Source organism: Phasianus colchicus, chromosome 3 (genome assembly GCF_987193195.1).
Source record: "Phasianus colchicus chromosome 3, bPhaCol1.hap1.1, whole genome shotgun sequence".
In the NCBI taxonomy this organism is placed as follows: Eukaryota; Metazoa; Chordata; class Aves; order Galliformes; family Phasianidae; genus Phasianus; species Phasianus colchicus.
Genome location: NC_143438.1, coordinates 11656881 through 11675871, shown reverse-complemented (window position 1 = coordinate 11675871; position 18991 = coordinate 11656881). Strand labels below are relative to the sequence as shown.

Sequence of the window (18991 nt, the reverse complement as noted above, 5' to 3'; positions counted from 1 at the left end):
AAGATTCTGCTGAACACTTACAATTATCATATTTATTTCACTGTTGAATTTTTCCGTTGCTGAAAGGTTGTCATGTAGTACTATCTCACCATATGGCAACAACCTCAAGTCCTAGAGGCACATACTTAAAAGACCATAACATGTCAGGCCCCTTGAATAAATTAAATAGAACAATTATGCAAAATAATAATACTGCAATGATGAGATACATTAACAAATGAGACTGTCACTGTTCATGAAATGCCATGAAAATAAATTCCACGCATCACTGTGGCCATCATCATCATCAAACTGTGAAGCAACAGAAGTAAAACAACATCACAGTATTTACTGTGCCCTTCAGCAACAGAAATTTTCAGCAAAAAGAAGAGGTTACAAGGGAAGAAAGTCACTTCTAGTAATATTCAATAAGAGTATAACAAACTATTACACAAATAGACTAGCAAGGGTTTTTTTGTTGTTGCTGTTTAAGAAAACAAAACAAAAACCCCACAACAGCACGAGTGCTTACCCACGCTCTCTTTAAATAGAGTATCAGCATTCATCTGACAGAGCTGAAGTACGTTACAACTCAGTGATAAACAACGTGAAGTTTTATCTAAAAAATGTACCTCAAACAATTTTAGGCCAAGGTACATTTTCATACTTACTTTCATTAATTTTATTACATACTTAGCATTTAACGATCAAAAGGCATTAGACAGAAAGAGGTAGCATGGAAGAAATCAGTACCATCTGGTTTTCTCAATGTTCTCTCTGAAGCAAAACATCTCAATTCATCTTTCTTTGCTTTTAACTGTCTATTCCTCTTATCAACTAATCTACATAGGAGAGTGAAAACTGAAATGTTCGAGCTAGCATATGACAATCACCAAAGGTACTTCTGTCAGTACAGATCTAAATTTTACTAATCCCTTCTAAACACTTCATACTTGGTTTTATTTTTTATTTATTTCAGCATCAATCTACACGTCTGTTTTACATCAGAGAAAATAAGAGGCTAAGATACTGTGGCCAGAGCACATAGCAACCTAGAGAAATCCTGACACTTCAACACAGCAGCTGTTTGGGCAAACAAACACCTCAACACCAAAACAAATACCTTATGCCAACCATGCTCTACGGTGAAGTGACCTGACAACACTCGGTCTCCTTGGTTTTAAAGCAAACTTTTAGAAGCAAGGAGTGGAAGAGCAGCTCGTTATTATCTCAAGTACCTCCTTCCCCATCTTCTTTTTTAGGACCTTGAAATGTGCAATCTTTCTTCTGTGGAAATAACATGAAATGACAGCACGCAAAATCTTGATGAATGCTAATACTGTTGACTAATGTGAAAGAAATGCTTCTGGAGTCTACATCAAAATCCATAAAATGAAATAGCATGTAAACTAACTTTTGTTTTTTTTTTTTTTCCAATAAGCTACAGACTTGCACATCCAAATTAAGACTACAGTTTTAAAATAATTTATTCAGTCACATAAATACTTTGTAACATTTTCACGTTCCCTTTTTCACATCATTGGCACACAATATAGCTCTTAACTTTTACAAAACTAGCGTAAACATTTGTGGAAAATAAAATGAAAAGAGGGACACACGCAAAAAACTCAATAAATAGTAAAATGAGTGTGTAGTCAAAGGAAAATAAGTAATTCTCTCCTACAAAGACCATGTAATTACAGTTGAACGCTTAACTAAAAGAACATTTCATCTTTAAAAAATAGTGAATTAAAACTCAATTCCCATCTTTCTGTCATTGCTGCATTTAATCAGATACACGATAAAATTCTGTAGCTAGTTCAAATTCTTGAACAAACAATAACAATTCAATGGAACTGTATTACTTGAGGCATCACCAGTTTCGGTTCACGTAGAGAAGCTTACAAACCAGTATTTGCAAGGCAGTGGTTTTGGACAACGTAACTTCTAGACTCCCAAATACCACCCTGACACAGTATTAAAATTTTCCTTAATGAGCATTAGTATATAACCTGTTCTTGATAAAGACGACATTAGTCAGGTGCTGTCGGACACCCGGATAATGCTGAATGTGGTTGAACCAGCGAGATACATTAAGGTAAATCTCCTTTTCTTGCACAGTGAGGTCCACCTGCGTGGGGAAGAAATAAAAGTACCAATAAATTGCATTATAAATATTATGAAACGTGGTGAGAAAAAGGAAGTGCAAAGCTTCACGGCTGATTTCAACTTGCAGAAAGTTGTTACTGTCCAGCAGTGTCCTACCTTCATTTCACAGATAAAGATTCACAGCCCAAAACATACGTTTATTTCCTCAAATGAACACATCTGCAGAATGGAAAACACATTTGTATGACATACTTGGAGGTGGGGGAAAAAGTGTTAGCTTGCTTGAATTTAACCAGTCTACAAATCCATATAACACTGAGGAGCTGGGGAGAGTTCCTCAACTTGCACAAGTCTTGTGCACTCCTCTCATTCAGCAGGTGGTCTCGCCTCACTGGTCAAGGGCAAAGTGTATTAAAAGTTCAGGAATACATTTTTTTCAGGCCATTTCATACTGAATAGGAAAGAGGAACGTTGTTTTTCTCTTTGAGTAATAATTCTATGATAGTTACCAAGAAACAACACGGCACAGGGATTCACAGTACAGGAAGGATGCGGAGCTCTTGGAGAGGGTCCAGAACAGGGCCACTAAGATGATCAGAGGGCAGGAACACCTCTCCCATGAGGACATGTATGGGAACTGCTGAGTCACGGCCTGAACCTCTGATTAATCACCTGAGGCGAGCAATGAGTCAGCCCTAGGAGCACAGGTGAAAGCAATTCACCTGTGCTGCAGGAAGGGTTGGAGCCTGGCTGCACCTCTCCTAGACCCATTTAAGAGCTGACTACCAGTAGGGAAGGATCTTCAGAAGATCCACTCCACTGGTCTTTCCTGAGCAAGCCCACGACACGGGAAAGTGTCCTATTTATTCTCTTTGTCTCACTGTGCCTAACTCTCTTGCTTATTTCATTATTATAACATCTTAATATTATTTGATTATATAATATTCCTTTATATAATTTTCATTGATTATACATGACAGATTGAGGGAACTCGGCTTGTTTAGCTTGGAGAAGAGAAGGCTCCGGGAAGACCTCATTATGGCTTTCCAGTACTTGAAGGGAGCGTATAAACAAGAAGGGGAATGGCTGTTTACAAGGGTGGATAGTGATAGGACAAGGGGGAATGGTTTTAAACTAAAATAGGGAAGGTTTAGGTTAGATGTTAGATATTAGGAGGAAGTTTTTCACACAGAGTGGTGACACACTGGAACAGGCTGCCAAGGAGTTTGTGGATGCCCCATCCCTGGAGGCGTTCAAGGCCAGGCTGGATGTGGCTCTCTGCAGCCTAGTCTGGTGGTTGGCAACCCTGCATGTAGCAGGGGGTTTGAAACTAGGTGATTAATTGTGGTGCTTTTCAACCCAGGCCATTTTATGATTCTGTGATTCACTATACAAATGTGCTATCTAGCCTTAATAGAAAGGCAATGACATGGTTCAAATTATTATGTTAAAATAAACTGAAAGATGTCTGTATGTCATAAAAGTATTGAAATTTTTATCCCTTACTCCTACAGTTAAGTTCTATCATTCCCAAATTTTCAAGTCAGTATCAGTCATGCGTTCAGTGTAATTCAGAGTTAAACAGACACAAGAAGAGCTGGGATTACACAGCTACTCCAACAGCTCCCTGCCACTGCAATACTGGGTAACAACTATAAAGAGCTTCCAATCTACTTTTATCATAGTACTGACCAAGCAAAGTCATTTATGATTACGTGTCATCTATACTATTCAAAGTCTTCTAAACTAAAACAATTAAGATAATCTTTTAAGACTTCTTACTTCAGTTTATTTCAAGCAAGCAGTAGAACTAACTACTTCCACACTGTATCGCCTGTATTACCTTGCCTTGATTACTAATTCCAGATCTCATTCCTCTGGAACCAAGTTAGTGTATCAATTTAGACAACAATCTGCTTTTCATGTTAACCTACTGTATTGAGTAAGCTTGAAAGCTCTAAAACTACTGGGAACAAAATATGATCTTCATGTGAACTACCCTACCTTGTCTCCCTACACAGCCACATAGTATGGGATTCACCTCACTTCAGTCAGCCATCAAGATGCACTGATTCACCTTAATGCCTGCAGTTCTAGCTGAGCTAGAAACTTAACAGAGCTTTATTAGCCAAGTGGAAAAGAACAATACTGGTAAGATGAACAACTTGTTACAGACAGAGGTATTACAAACAAAAAGTGGAAGCAATTAAAATGCAAGACTGAATGCTTTTTTAATTATGATACTTGATAAGCTGCCTGAGGTTCTTTAAGTATGCTACATTCAGGACAAAATAAACATGCACTACCATTTAGAGGGAGATGCTTCTAATCACATGCAGTTTGTTGTAATTAATGACAGTGTGAAGCTGGTGCTTGCTATGAAGCTGTAGAAGCATTTACAAAACAACACAGAGTATGAAAAGAGCAATATACAGCCAAAAAATAATCTAAAATTAATACTCATCCTCATTCATAGTAAAGTATGAGCAAGTACTAAAAGCACTAAGTTCAGTGATTTATGGTACACTAAGTATTACAATGAGTATTATAATTAGAATACCCTATTTCCAACATCCATAGTGGGTAAGCACTTGGTTATAAGAGTGCTCAAAATAAACTTGAGATTTGGCAGGAGATACATTTCTTCTCCTCAAGATTTTATACTTTTAACTTTCCATCCTCACTTTTCTTTGATATTAATCAAAAATAGTATTAGGAAAATAGTCCTCCTCCATTCTGTAAGTATAGTGAAGAAACATCTGAAGGGCTTCACAGACAGGTTCTCTAAAAGTAAAACCCCTTTCTGTACTTCAGGCACAGCATTCAAGATATCTTTGCTTATTTACATAATGTATTCTCAGTGAAATATATTAAAAAGCACTCTGTGGCATGCTCTATTTTTTACTCAGGACATAACTCTTAGGTTAATTGTTTAGAGATCAGTTCCATGGCATTTTTACAACATTTTGTTAGATGGGTATTTTCTATTCTTCCTCATTAAATTAGATAATTCCCCCAAGTTAAGAAAGGCTGCTGTTCTGCTGTTAAAATAATTATTTGCTATTAAAGCAATTATTTCAATAGCAAAGAAGCAGACACTCAATTTGATGGTTTTTTTTAATTATGGGGAAAAAAATAAAAAAGCCTTACTCTTCTGCCACAAAGCTCATAAAGGATAATGAAAACGGGCATCACACAATGCAAACAGAAGAGTTTCTAGAAGGACTGTAACTATACCAGCTTTAATTATATTTGCTTTCAGTAGCACTGGGGATGCAGACAAACTCCCATGCCTGTACCCTGCATGTGCATGGGAAGTCTAAAAACACCTGTGTATATTTAGAGTTCTTCTGCATAAGAAGAACAGATACTACCAGATTTTAATCTAGCCTTTAGGTGGAAGTAGAGGTGAAAGTAGAAAACAAAACAGCCAAATCCAGAATTCTGTAAGATACATTTCATGTGGTTTTAACTCATTTCCTGCTGTTAGAGGAAAAGCTAAGAATTAATGTACCTTTAAAGTTTTAATTATTTTTTTGTAAATTAAGGACTGTTAGCATAATTCTTTAGAATGAAAGCCTGTTATCCAGGTTCTCAGATAAGTAGTGCATCAATGAATATTAAAAAAAATTATGGCAATTCCATTAATTACTGAAAATCATGGCCTGGGTTGAAAAGGACCACAATGATCACCTAGTTTCAACCCCTCCACTACATGCAGGGTTGACAACCTCCTTGGGCAACCTGTTCCAGTGCTTCACCACCCTCTGTGTGGAAAAACTTCCTCCTAACATCTAACCTAAACCTCCCCTGTCTCAGTTTAAAACCATTCCCTCTTGTCCTATCAGTGTCCACCCATGTAAACAGCTGTTCCCCCTTCTGTTTACACACTCCCTTCAAGTACTGGAAGGCCACAATGAGGTCTCCCTGGAGCTCTCTTCTCCAAGCTAAACAAGCCCAGTTCCCTCAACTTTTCTTCATAGGAGAGCTCCAGCCCTCTGATCATCTTAGTGGCCCTTCTCTGGACCCCATCCAAGAGTTCTACATCTTTCTTGTGCTTATGGCCCCAGCAAATATTATCATGAAAAAAATAACAGAAAAAGAAACTACTAATGCAGTCTCATTATATTTCTATATTAGTAGTTCTGACTTGAGGAGCATAACTCACTTTGTTTGGTAATAGATTGTACTAGACTTGACCCCAGAATTTTGACTGAGGCTTCTATTTGTAGATATATAAATTTCACCCCAAGTTATTTTCCAGCACTCATTAAATAAATTTTAAATTCAGACACATAGATCAGAGATGACTACTTTGGTTCTGCCTGAATTTACAAAGTATAAAAAAAAAAAAAGCAAGTCAGATCAGCCTCTGTATTGATAATTTCTCTTAAACATTTTTAAACAGCACTTCACAAGTTTGGTTCTATTTACAAATTAAAACTTTAAAGTGTTCATCACTACAGGGGAATTTAATGCTTACTGACTGCCTGAATTATCTTCAAGCAATATTTCCTAATTCATATTTTCTTTGCAATCTGAGCTTTCACCTAGCAGAACTTCACTGTTGATCATATTCATCTATGTAAACATTTGAGTAATCTGTATGTCTAAAGACAAGAGTGTTTATACACAGTAAGGTACATGGTTCAGAGCAAAAATATTGAGGGTAGGTAGATGGTTGGGCTGCATGGTCTTGGAGGTCCTTTTCAACCTTGGTGATTCTGATTCTACATTAGAAGACACGTGGAGACATGGAATTACATATGACAGTGTAAGTCACACCAATTTAAAAGAATGCATCTGATAGCTAGCACCAAGCATTACACTTTTTGGGTATTTGTGACCTATATCATGATGCAGAACACTGTACACAATTTACTTACTGCCTCATTATTACAAGTGTATATTTCTAATTAAGAGACATTTTTTTTCCTCTACTAGTCTGCATGAAGAACAAAAAGTTACCCTTAGTTACCTCCACTCACTAAAATCCTAATTCCTTCCTCATCGCATGGGTTTCTCAACATCTGTTGTTGTGCTTATTAAGCTAAACAAAAAAGAAGAACAAAAGAAAGGCATGCAACTGTAAGACTAAAAGTTGCTATTAGTCAATTTGAATCAGGAATCAGTTTTTCCTACTGATTCTTCACTGACAAAAACACAGTTTCCAGAACCCCACCTGGATAATGAGCAGTGCAAAGCAAAAGTTGAAGTGCAGAGGATTATAGAGATGTATTATCTATACACAGAAACACTAATAAAAGATGGAGAAGTTAGTAGTAAAAGCAGGTGGTCTTAGTTAAAACTGTTTCCAATAACATGTGCATGATGTCAAAACTTTTAATAATGCTCAGCTAACAATCACAGTTATGTCACAAGTACGTAAAGTATTTTGATAGAGCTATCTGTTATCCCATCAAAGGCAGGGAGATTAACCCTAAGGATCTTTATCAGCAACACCTTCAGATCCATAGACAACAAAACGTCCCCATCTCTTATTTTAAGAGATTATAAAAGACAAGGTATTCTGCATAAGGCTTAGCTCAAACAGCAGCGGATATGAGGAACTGCTTCCTTGGAACACACCACATTAAAAGATGGAGCAGCTTTCCCCTCCACCTAAGGCTTGAGGCACATTACAGGAAAAAAAAAAAAAAATCACAGGATTCCACAGTTCAAGATATCTTTCTTCTATTAACTACTTAGTTAACTACTAACATTAATCAAATTTAAAGCCTTAAAAACATACACAATCTAGCTAATCCCTGGTGAGTAGCTTCTGATATTCCTCTATTGGATAGCAACCCCATTATTTGCCCTTTATACCTTTCTGAGTCACAAAATTATCATCTTCTACAAAATCAAGCACTTCAGAAGCAGATGTTGTACTATAAACTCGTCCCAACTAGTGCCTGCATGGTTGCAGGCACCCAGGAGCACTAAGTCATTTGTTTTTACCATCTGCTCTATTTCCCAAAGCAATAACTTGTATCTTTTCTTCTTGATTAGGTGGTCTACTCTAGAGCAAACTCTAAATATAAAATATGCTTCATTTTCCCCAGCCTAAGTTTTTTTTTTTTAAATGTCTCATTTGAGTTTTCATTCTCTTACACTACACAGTCATTTTTAAAAGAATTCTTACACATCTATACTACTATACAATATGTGAAAGGTAATTATTTGACATACCAGTTAACACATCTATCCCTTACAAGGAAAATATGACTCAAGTATAACTTCAACATAAGATCTCTTTCATTTTTTTGTTATATTTCATTACCTGATCTCTTCCCCTGCCTCCTCTCTTCAAAATCCCTTCTGAAGCACAGCATTCTAGTACTCTGCCTTCAATTGTGTAAACCAACAACTTAACTAGTTGAGCCCTTTCCCCTGTTTCCTAATGTAAAACTCACTGACTTTATCCTCGAGACTTCGGCAGACTGGTTTCATTTGTTTAGCAGTGTTCACTTGAGAGAAGGAGCACTCGCAATTACATTCCAGTTGCTCAAATACAACTAACTTCTATTTCTTCATTTTCAAATTACCTCTCGAGGTTCAGAAGTGAGGTAGAACAATTTTTAAGCACTTCAGTAAACCCCGAGCTACATATGAAGACCCTCCACATCATTTTTCTTCAGTAAAACTCCTTGTTAACCACTCCAAGTACCAGCTCCTCATGTTATTTCCATATTCTATAAGTTATCAGGTCTTATCACTAAGTCTTGAAACACAAATGACCTTTTATCATTGACAAATGACTTGTATGCATCCACCCTTCGGGAACTTGATTAATGTGCATCTTCCATAGCACTGGTAGTACTTCTAACAATTTTAGTACTTTTAATTGTGACACCTTTGAGTTTCATTTATCAACTATTATATTGGGGTTGTGGCTGCCCTGTCCCCAGAGGTGTTCAAGGCCAGATTGAATGGGGCCCTGGGCAGCCTGGCCTAGTATTAAATGGGGAGGTTGGTGGCCCTGCCAGTAGTCAGCTTTATGATCCTTGAGGTCCCTTCCAACCTCGACCATTCTGTGATTCTATGATTACCCCCATAGTTCTGCAGAGACATTTTTCAGACCTGAAGACTCCTCGTAGATAGAAACAGAGGGACAAGTATCATTCTCATATTATATATAGGAAACTAAAGTAGTACAGACATTGTACTACAGATAAAACTTATTTTCACAGATCTATGGCTAAATGTAAAAAAGATAGAAAATGAACATTTATAGACAAATTATATTTGAACATCTTTGTAAGAAATCTCTTTTTTTTCCCCCCCATCAATTGTCATTGATTAATTCAGTAGATCAACCTGTACAGCAATAAATTGCCCTTCACATAAACAAGCAATTACGATGGTTGTACACATGTAAAAGTAATGCAAACAGTACTTACCATAACATGATGCAATCCGTAGTACATCAGAATATCTGCTAAGGTAAAACTGTTTCCTGCAAAGTAGACTTTATCTTCAAGGTGCGCATTAAGATGCTAAAAATAATAATTGAAAAAAAATGATTATAGTGCTGATGTAGTTAGACAAAACACTAAGGCAGTTAAAAAAAAAAAGAGAACTTCCTCTGAGACCATGCATGTACAATAAACGCCAGCTTTAATTTATCCAAACATAGAAAAGAAGACAGACATACAAAGATGAAAATTTCTAAGTACTTCCTAAATACTTTCAAATCCATCTTTTCTAGACTACAGTTTACTGAAATAAAAAAAAACAACACCTAGAGTCATGCATTTTCTTGGCTAGTGTGTATGACTCATAAGAACACCAGTGCTTCAAAGAAACTCTTAAATTACAAATATGCAACAAGTGAGGAAAACAAAGGTATGATGGGGTAGGAGACAATGCATTTCAAGCTCATGCCTGGAACTTGAAGCTAATTAGCTGCTTTTATTTTATGTTGAAATCACCGATAGCAATTCACAATCAATACTGTCCAGTCACTACAGAAGCCCATACAAAGGAGCACTGCTTCTGAACTTAAAGTGTACCTCTCTTGCTCAGCAACTCCCTATTAGATGTTACAAGGCTGTCTAGCAGATGCCTTCCATTTCAGTTCAGTGAGTAAACAGTTCAAGTCTGTATTACTTAAGGACTCCTTTACATATGCAATCATTCTCTGCAGGAAAATAGAAGGCTGATGTTTACTGTTGCTCAACTGCATTGTTTCTGAAATTCAGGTACTGCCTGGCAGCTCTCTCTTCACCCATCCATTTCACCACACCTTACCTACTTCTCATCCAAGTCACACATCTTTGTGTCCTCCACCTCCCTCTGAAGAAAATGTAACAGCCAGTAGATTTACTTAGCTCTAATCCTAAGGGCAAACTGGTTTTTATGATGTTCTTTCCTGAAAAGTAGGAAAACAGTTTCCCACCTTTTCCTCGTATGTGGAAATTTCCTGCTAATATTCCTCTGCTGGTTAGAAAACAAACAAACAAGCCTCTAGTAAATGCACTCCTTTTTGCACAGAGGACTCCTGCCAGTTTTCTTAGCCCATATTAACTTCCTCCTGGAAATGCAGGTAAGAAGCTTAAACAATATTTTTCAAAGATCACACTAAAAGACTTAACAGTCTCAACTACAGCTTGTTTCATCTAAGGGAAGAATATGGGATTTATTCATTACTGAAGGTAAAAAAATAGATTTAGCTTGAATTGCAATTCTAGCTCCATAATTCTGCTTTCTCAAATATGCAGACATATCCTACATATGTGCATACATATAAAAAAAGGGAAACACATCTGACCCTGCATTTAAGTGTGGTAAGTTGGACTCCATTATGCAATGTTCTTTGGCAGCCTCTTTTTGACAGGAGTCCTGTGCTTCCTAATATTTAAACATCCAAATGTCTGCTTTGATTTACTTTTACTAGAGCAAATCAAGGAAAAATATTAACCCCTGTATAGTTCAAACTCTGTATGATCATCTGCCTCCAGCTATGTAGCTATTTATGTTTTTTTAAGACTGGTTTGCTGCTTTGTTCTTGTTAGTTAGGTCTCAAATTACTTTAAATGTGTAACTACGGTTCTGTTGAATTTTATTCATGTAACAGAAGCAAAAGCTATGTTAAAAAAGCTCACATGAGAAAATCTTCAAGACAGTACACACGCTGCACGGTATATTTGTAAATACTCAAATTATTTATCAGTAAGAAATAACTCAAACTTTGAAGTAAAGTTACCCATTGAAGTGTTAACAATTATTTATTCTAATTAAAATTTTATCAAGTCACTTAACTGGCAGTTTGACAAATGCTTAGTCTTGGATAAATCAGCATTAGTTTGCAATTTTCTTTTGGAATACACACATTCCTCTCATAAGATACAGAAAAATACTGATTTCAAACTATCAAAGTCAAGTTAATTTACAAACACCACAGTCCATTCTTTTCTACATGCACTAGGAACATTTAATCAATCCTGCCTCATATGTTGTACTTCCCATAGATTATTATATTACTGGCTAATTGCCAGCTGTGTTAGAATTCCTGAAAGCCAAGCCTTCTTAACTGTCCTCGGTATTAAATTGAAACAGCCTTCCTGTCATGGAGAGATTAATGAAAATACGAATGCAATACTCTATTTGAATTTCTATTACCATCTAGAAATTCAGGTCTGTTAGCTGTTATTTGTGTCACTGCTTTTCATATACTTAATGTCTACTTAAATCAATTATGTATTTACAACTCTAATAGCAAGTGATTGACACAGTCTTGCAAAACGCTCGTAGCTAAATTAACTTATTGGTGCCATCCTGCAGGAACCCTTCTCAAGCTTCAGATACATTTAAAATATAACAGCAGTTTACTGTAATAATATGCACTGAACAACTGCAGCAATTTCAATCCAGTTTTGGGTATGAATAAGGAAAAAGCAAGAGAAAAAAACAAGATGCTGTATTATTTATGGATTTACTGATGGATTTCTGAATTGATATTCTATGACACAAAATATCTTGATGTACAGTGACAGCTCAACACGTCCCATATACAGCACATTTTTAGTGTGGTTTACTTTAGCTACAAAGCACAATTGTCTGTAACCCAGTTCATCCATTAAGCTAACTAAACCCCTTCCAGACCACAAGTTGAGACAGAGTCCATCATTGCATCTCAGGTAACAGTTGCCTCTTACAATGACTCAACAACTTAGAAGGGATCTAATCATACTCTAATTACATTTTAGATATTTTGCCCATAGAAATGCTCCGCTGCTTTACGTACTTTCTTTCAACATTCCTTCAGTCAGCAATAGTCACAGGGTCACTTCCCACCTAAATGCCTTTACACAAAAAGAGAGTTAAGCACTTACATATCACAAGCAAATCCTGGACTACACAGAATCCAAGAAGAGAAGTCTAGAGCCCTATCCAAGAAAGACACAACTTCATGGTTAGGGGTGTATCCTTATTTTTAGTTCTGATGCAAGACATCTATCTAAAGGTGAGCTGAACCTGGTCTGGAAGAATATTATGTTCATAATGTGATTTCTGCAAAGGACAGAAGAAAGATAGCTCTCTTACCACATGCTGCTCAAATAAGCAAAACACAATCTTTTATGCCTGCAAGCAAACAATTTCACTCTTAGAAAAAGGAGAGGAGTGAGAACAGGCACAGAGTTCCAGTAAAGCTTGCTGGACAATCTTGAAGTGGTTAGGCAACCCATTGAAAAACAGCATACAGAAACCATGGATTAATGCCACAGAAGGCATATGCAATGAATTAACCTACAGACACAGTGATAGAAACAGCAATTTTTCAGACAAGTAAAACAAACAATAACTGAAGCTTGTAACAATGTATTTAGATTTCTAATTGAACTTCATGATTGGAGCCAGAAAGCACAATAATTAGGACAGAATTCACTGTAATCATGGAATTTTATGAGATGATGCAAGTAGCACACAAATTCTTGGTTTTAACTACTTTTCAGAAAAAGTAAATTCAGAGTTAGAACTTTCTACAACTCCACAGAAGCTTTTCTGTGAAATCCAGTAGAAACTCCCAGCTACATTCTGAGTAGATGGTATTCCACCCCCCCAGATACCAAGTTTTCAATACATAAAATTGACAAATCAGAGACATTCAAAGCTCACGAATGGAATTTATTAATATTCAAGCAGAAATTTGGTGGCATAAGCATTTCTCAGAAGTTCTCAGTTCTTTGGCAGAGGAGCAGAATCCCTACTTGGTATCAAGAAAAACTCAAGAATTTAGATATTCCCCTCACTCCTCATATGTAATTTAACTTCCCACTAATTAAAAATCATTCCATTGATCAGAAGCAAAGGAAATACTGTCTCATCTTGTGGAAACTGAAGTTAACATAACACACTGGACATATCATCACTACCATTGACAGTAATTATTTCTTCATGTCTGTAGAACAGCCCACAGGCGTTGCTCTTGTTTATTTTGTCCAGCACAAGAGCTCAACCCGATTTGGACAGAACTATTAAACACTTGCACTGAAAATTTCTGAACTGTATGGCTTTTCCTCCAAATATATTAAAAATTCTTGGCAATTGCTTTCATATCAGGTAACAGCTTTAGTCAACATGTCAGTAAGAACAAGCTTACAAACGTTTTCTTAAGGCTAACAAGAAAAACCCCCCTCTCTTCAAATTAGCAAACACTACAGCAGTTATTAACTGATGTTTTTCAGAACCCCATCAGCTCATTTAAGGGTTAACTAGTGGCAGCCTAAAGTTTACAACAGAAGCAACTGAACTGTTTTTGGCACAGCTTATTATAAATTGTGGCTCTAGGCTGCAACTGTCCCAAGACTGCCATTGATTATTCCAGACATGTTGTAAAACTACAGTCTCAGACTTGCCTCCCTATTTTAGTCCCCCCCCTCCTTTCTTTTCCCTTCTCATACTCCCTTTTGGCATAGTATACTTTAATGGTAGGCTGCCTCTTGTTCTGATTAATCACGGTAGCAAGAGAACAAATTAAAAAAAAAAGTTAATTGCTACCCTGCAAAATTATTAGTGCTGGAGCAATTCCACAGCATCAAGATAAACTCTGGCCATTCAACATCTGCTATGAAAGAAAAACTGCAGATAAAATTTTAACTGCTATTTAGGATCTCCCCCCCCTCTCTCTTCCCCCCCCCCCCCCACACACACCATAGTCAGCATAACTTCAGGGAGACTTTCTCAATAATGAAGTTTTGTTTGGAAATAATTTAATATCTGTATCCCATATCTGTTTTAGTAAATTGCATTTTCTGAACTGTCAGCGCTGCTAAGGGCAGAACTGAAAAAGAAAAAAAATACCAGCTTCAGAATAAAAAAACATATCTGGTATTACCACCCAGTCAGTTCTACAAAATACTTGTGGGTGCAATGACAAAGCAGGTATCATCATTTAAGCCACTCAGACCTCAAGTCTTTAATTTTTGTGAGTTAGACTAAGGGCAAATCCTTGCAAGATGCAATTCATTTGTTTGGATGTTGCCTAGAATTTTAGGAAGGTAATTCGTGACTGGCATGATGAAGCTCTACACAGCTGAACAGTCTTCTATCAAATTATATATATAAAAAAAAAGGTAGAAAGGGATCTCCAACAGGCACCTCACCTTGTAATACCTCCTGTTCAAAGTATAACTAAACTTTAAGTTAAATCATAATTAGTCCATGCCTCCATGTTGAATTCTTAAGTCTTGAGGGATAGACAGCACTTTCAAAGAGTAGCTCTGACTGTAAAGGTTTTGATACCATCTACATAGAAGATAAAACTAGTGCTGTTACAAAAAAAAAAAAAAGCAAGCTTGTGCTCATCCCATAGATAAAATGAGATCAAGATAACTCAGATTATCTGAGGTGTAAGTGAAAGAAATGATTCTTTAGGATGCTCGCCAACTTGGTCTTTTTACCAGACATGATATCCCATGTCCTTAAGATTTAGGGTGCTGTCACTTAGAGAAGGATAATGAATTATTAACAACATATTGCTTTGCACCACTCCCAAAATGTAAAATTTCCTTTGATTTCAAGCAACGCAGAAAGTTATATCTAGAAAGAACGCTGGAGCAGCAGTCTATCTTTGGCTTGCTGCAATTTTATTTGACTCAGATCTGCCACACCTAACAAAAATCAGAAGCATTAAAACTCTGCTATCATGAAGTACAGTCAATCTAATGCCTAGCAACTCACAAAGCTACATCAAAACCTAGACTGATTAAGTAGCATTTAGCACATTTAGCATTTGGGTCTTTCTACTTAAAATTGATGTGTGTTTCATATACACTTGGTAAACAGTCCCTCAGTATTTAAAAGCATAAAGCAATTTTTCTCTTCAAGCTCCGTTCCCAAAAGATTGCAAAGATTCCAATTATCAGTCACAAGGTGTAAGCAGCAAAATAGAATAAGCTTTTCAATCTACTCCCTGCCATCTGGCTGCTTAAATAATGGGGTTACCCCTGAGGTTTTTTTTTTTGTTGTTGTTTCCAACTGTCTTAGAGGAAGAAAACTTCAGACTACAAGAAAAACTTAGTACAGTTGTCTGAAGGCTCCATACAAAGCAGCTTAATTTGAAGATTGCAAAATCTGAAGGTTTTGTTTCTCAGTATGGACTATATTCCAATTACTAAATCAGGAGGAAAAAAAAAATCTATATCTGCGCAGAGTTATCTTGAAATACAGCACAGCTTGTTTGTAACTGAGGTTTTATGAAGATAGAAACCAGTGCATCACAAGACAGAGCTATTAAACAATCTCTATCTGGAATGTTCTGAGCAGTTCACAGCATTACAGCCATAAAACACGGTAAGAGATCGGCTTCGTGTACTTTTGAGTTTGTTTTCAGGTGTCTTTTATTTCGTTAATACAAATCAAAAAGCAGAAGAAAAGCCAGCACTGAAAGATACTCTCAAGTCTTCAGTTACTGATCACGTACTTGTTTTTCCTCGTGTTAGCACACTGATATTTTTCAAGGCCTAATCTCTCCAAAATGCATTGGCAAGTTAGAACTAAGCACTCCTTACCTTCAGAACTGTTCTGGTATCTTCTCTACTAGATTGTCTGTCTACTTGAGTCACTCTGTATTCCAACCACTGATGAACCACAGCTTTTTCCTCTGCAGAACTTCCAAGCAGTTGCTCTTTCTTAGCCTGTTTAACTAAGTAGGAAGCTATGGTAATTAATCCTGTCAGACCAGGACCATTGTTTGTCTGCAGAACAGGAACCTAGAAAAAGGAAGAAATGTTGCATTATAAAACCCATTCCTCAGCAGACTCTTTGTGAGCTTAACTATTATCTCTTTGTATTCTCTCAGAAGACTCTTAAAAACAATGTATCAATTTGTAAGCTTTCGAGCTAACGGTAATAAGAAAGGGAAATACATATGTTGCCTTTCTACTTTTTGAGGTGGTTTATTTTCAGTTTTTACAGATTACACATTCAGTGTGCAGGTGGACAACCCCTTTAGTTCAGTACACATTTATCACAAAATAATCAAGCTGCACTAATATTAGCATTAAGTAGTAGTGTTGTTCTGACTCTGTCAGGAGACACTAACTGAACCACGATTCATTTTCAGGTTCCAGACTCCAACTTAAGTTTTCAGTTGCCATCACAACAGCCTGACTTAGTGAAATACTTATACACACTTACTGTTCTATTGCCAAATAGCAGAACAAGTTATTAGTTCGGAGAGGACAACATAACACAAACCTCTGGCTTGAATTGCACATCTGTTAGTGATATTACCGCGCTTAAATGATCTTAATTAATTGTCTCTGAGAAAAAGCATTAATAAATGTTTATAATAATAAAGCATAATATGTCTTTAATAAAAAAGGAGCATAAACATTTCAATAGTTTTAACTACGGCAAATTAAAGATCCCTATTATCATAAGAATTGATTATATTTACGTTGTGAAATTAAATTACTTATGTTTTATGAAGAAGCAGACAAGAATTAGTGACAGAATTTTTAAAGGCAACATACTGGAGTTACAGAACTACTGTTCAAGAGCACAACTTCACAAAATGGTCCTTGTCACTGTTTCACAAGCATTGCTTCAAAGAGAAGCATCAAAACATATAAATCACTTAAAATTGAACATATGATAGGCTTTGAGGGTATGGAAAAATGAGTAGCCAGTTTGTCTTGAGAAGCTCTTTTGGAACATGTAATGAATAGAGCAAGTACTAACAGTCTTTTACAGCAGGAAAGGAAACTCGACCACTAAGAATCAAAACTGAAATGAATGCAACTTCACCGCAACAGCATAAAGTTTATTCACTCATTCATGGCATCACATGATGGAAACTTACTGAAACGCATTGTTGTTTCTTAAGAGTATCTTACTACACAAAGGACACCATCTGTCTTCAGATTTAGTTAATGTAATAAGATGCAAGTTTAATATACAGTATTTAATCTACAGTTCTACCTGGAGTCCCTGACTATGCCTTTTTTTCACTGAACACGTAGTCAGGAAAGCGATGGACAGCCAGATTTCATGACTCACACCTTCAGACTAATGCCAGTCATGGCACTGAAACATCATTTGAATTGTTAACTAAGGAAGCCTTATTACACTCCAAACCAAGGAATGCACATGTGGATACTGAGCACTGTAATCATGAACAGTAAATTAAATAAAGGGAAAGCAACACGTACAAAAGCAGAAGGGGACTGCACAGTTGCTTTTCTCTGGTATTCTTCTCAGAGAGGAGCCTGCAAAAGCTCCCACACAACCGCCCTTCCCCTGTTCCCCACACTATTTCCCTCAAGCCCCTGTTGCCTTTCAAGCTGCAGAACGTACCGCCTTGCTGTAAGCTTCAACGTACCGAGGCACCGACTTTAAAACGAGCAGAATTTTAACGCGTAAATCCCTTTACCTCAGATGCATTTCTAACACCGAAAAACCCTACCCTGTTCTCACCACGTCAGCACAAACAGAACCGCACTGACACCAGGGAAAGGCAGGCACAAGGAGAGCACCGCACGCGTTAAGCCGACACGTCTCCAACGAGGCACAATAAGCCCTTAAACAGAGGGAGAAGCTCCCTGGGCGTGCGGGCGACAGCGATACGCCACAGCGAGAGGAGAGCGGTGGAAAAAGGTGAAGGAGAAGAGATGAAGGCGCAGGACGGGGACAGCTGAGGGAAAGGACCCGCGCGCCGCTGCCCGCTCCCAGCCCCGTCCCCTCCTGGCTCCCTTCACCTGCCGCTCCCCCTGGGCGCCGTACTTGTTCCCGCTCTGCAGGCCCAGCGCCTTCTCCAGTAAGGCCAGCTCATCCCCTACCGGCCCCAGCCGCGCGGCGGCCGCCATCTTTCCCGGAGAAGCACCTGGTCGGAAAGGACCGGCCCCAGCCGCCACCCGCCAACAACCTCTAATCCCATTGGAGAACACGCCACCACACCTCCTCAACAACCATCGTTGCCATTGGGCTGAAGGACACAGCCGACCAATCAGGCGCTCGGCTCAGTCCGCGCTTGCGAGGAGCCAATCCGCGTTTTGAAACCCCGGGAGAAGCGAGGGACGTTCCGCGGCTCGCCGAGTGCGCATGCGCAAAGAACGCCCGCGCGCAGAAGTGGGCGCGCATCATTTTGTAAATTGCGCATGCGTGGAGGGCGGGAGGGGGAACGCTGCCAGGGTGTGACGTTTGGGGCTGGGCGGGGAGGTGGTCGTGCGTGGGGCTGGAAGTGGGGGGGATGAGGTTAGAGGGCTGTTCGGTTGCCTGGTGCTGCGCAGAGCCGGGCTTGGCGTTAGTCTGTCCTGTACTGGTTCAATGGGGCATGAGATGCAGACTCGTCCTTAAGCTAGAATGGATCTGTGGTTGCTCCTCTGGAAGAGGCAAATAAACGGAGAAAAACAAGTAGTGCTGCAACATTCGTAGGGTCACAGAATCACAGAATGGC

The 18991-nt window shown here is 38.0% G+C and overlaps 1 protein-coding gene across 2 annotated transcripts; it reads right to left on the bottom strand.

Moving 5' to 3' along the window:
* Positions 1–1441: 1441 nt before the first annotated feature.
* EEF1E1 (eukaryotic translation elongation factor 1 epsilon 1) lies at positions 1442–18468 on the bottom strand. 2 transcript variants are annotated; one of them, XM_090136957.1, is made up of 5 exons: positions 18294–18468; positions 16104–16304; positions 9492–9587; positions 2245–2307; positions 2042–2110 (listed from the first exon to the last, which is right to left on the bottom strand). In XM_090136957.1, exons 1-4 carry the CDS (start codon positions 18399–18401, stop codon positions 2266–2268), a joined length of 447 nt encoding a protein of 148 aa, XP_089993083.1. In that variant the 5' UTR covers positions 18402–18468; the 3' UTR covers positions 2042–2110; positions 2245–2265. The 2 variants fall into 2 exon arrangements, with proteins under 2 accessions (XP_031445201.2, XP_089993083.1); XM_031589341.2 differs by lacking the exon at positions 2245–2307 and having other exon boundaries at positions 1442–2110; positions 18294–18458.
* Between the last annotated feature and the right edge of the window lie 523 nt (positions 18469–18991).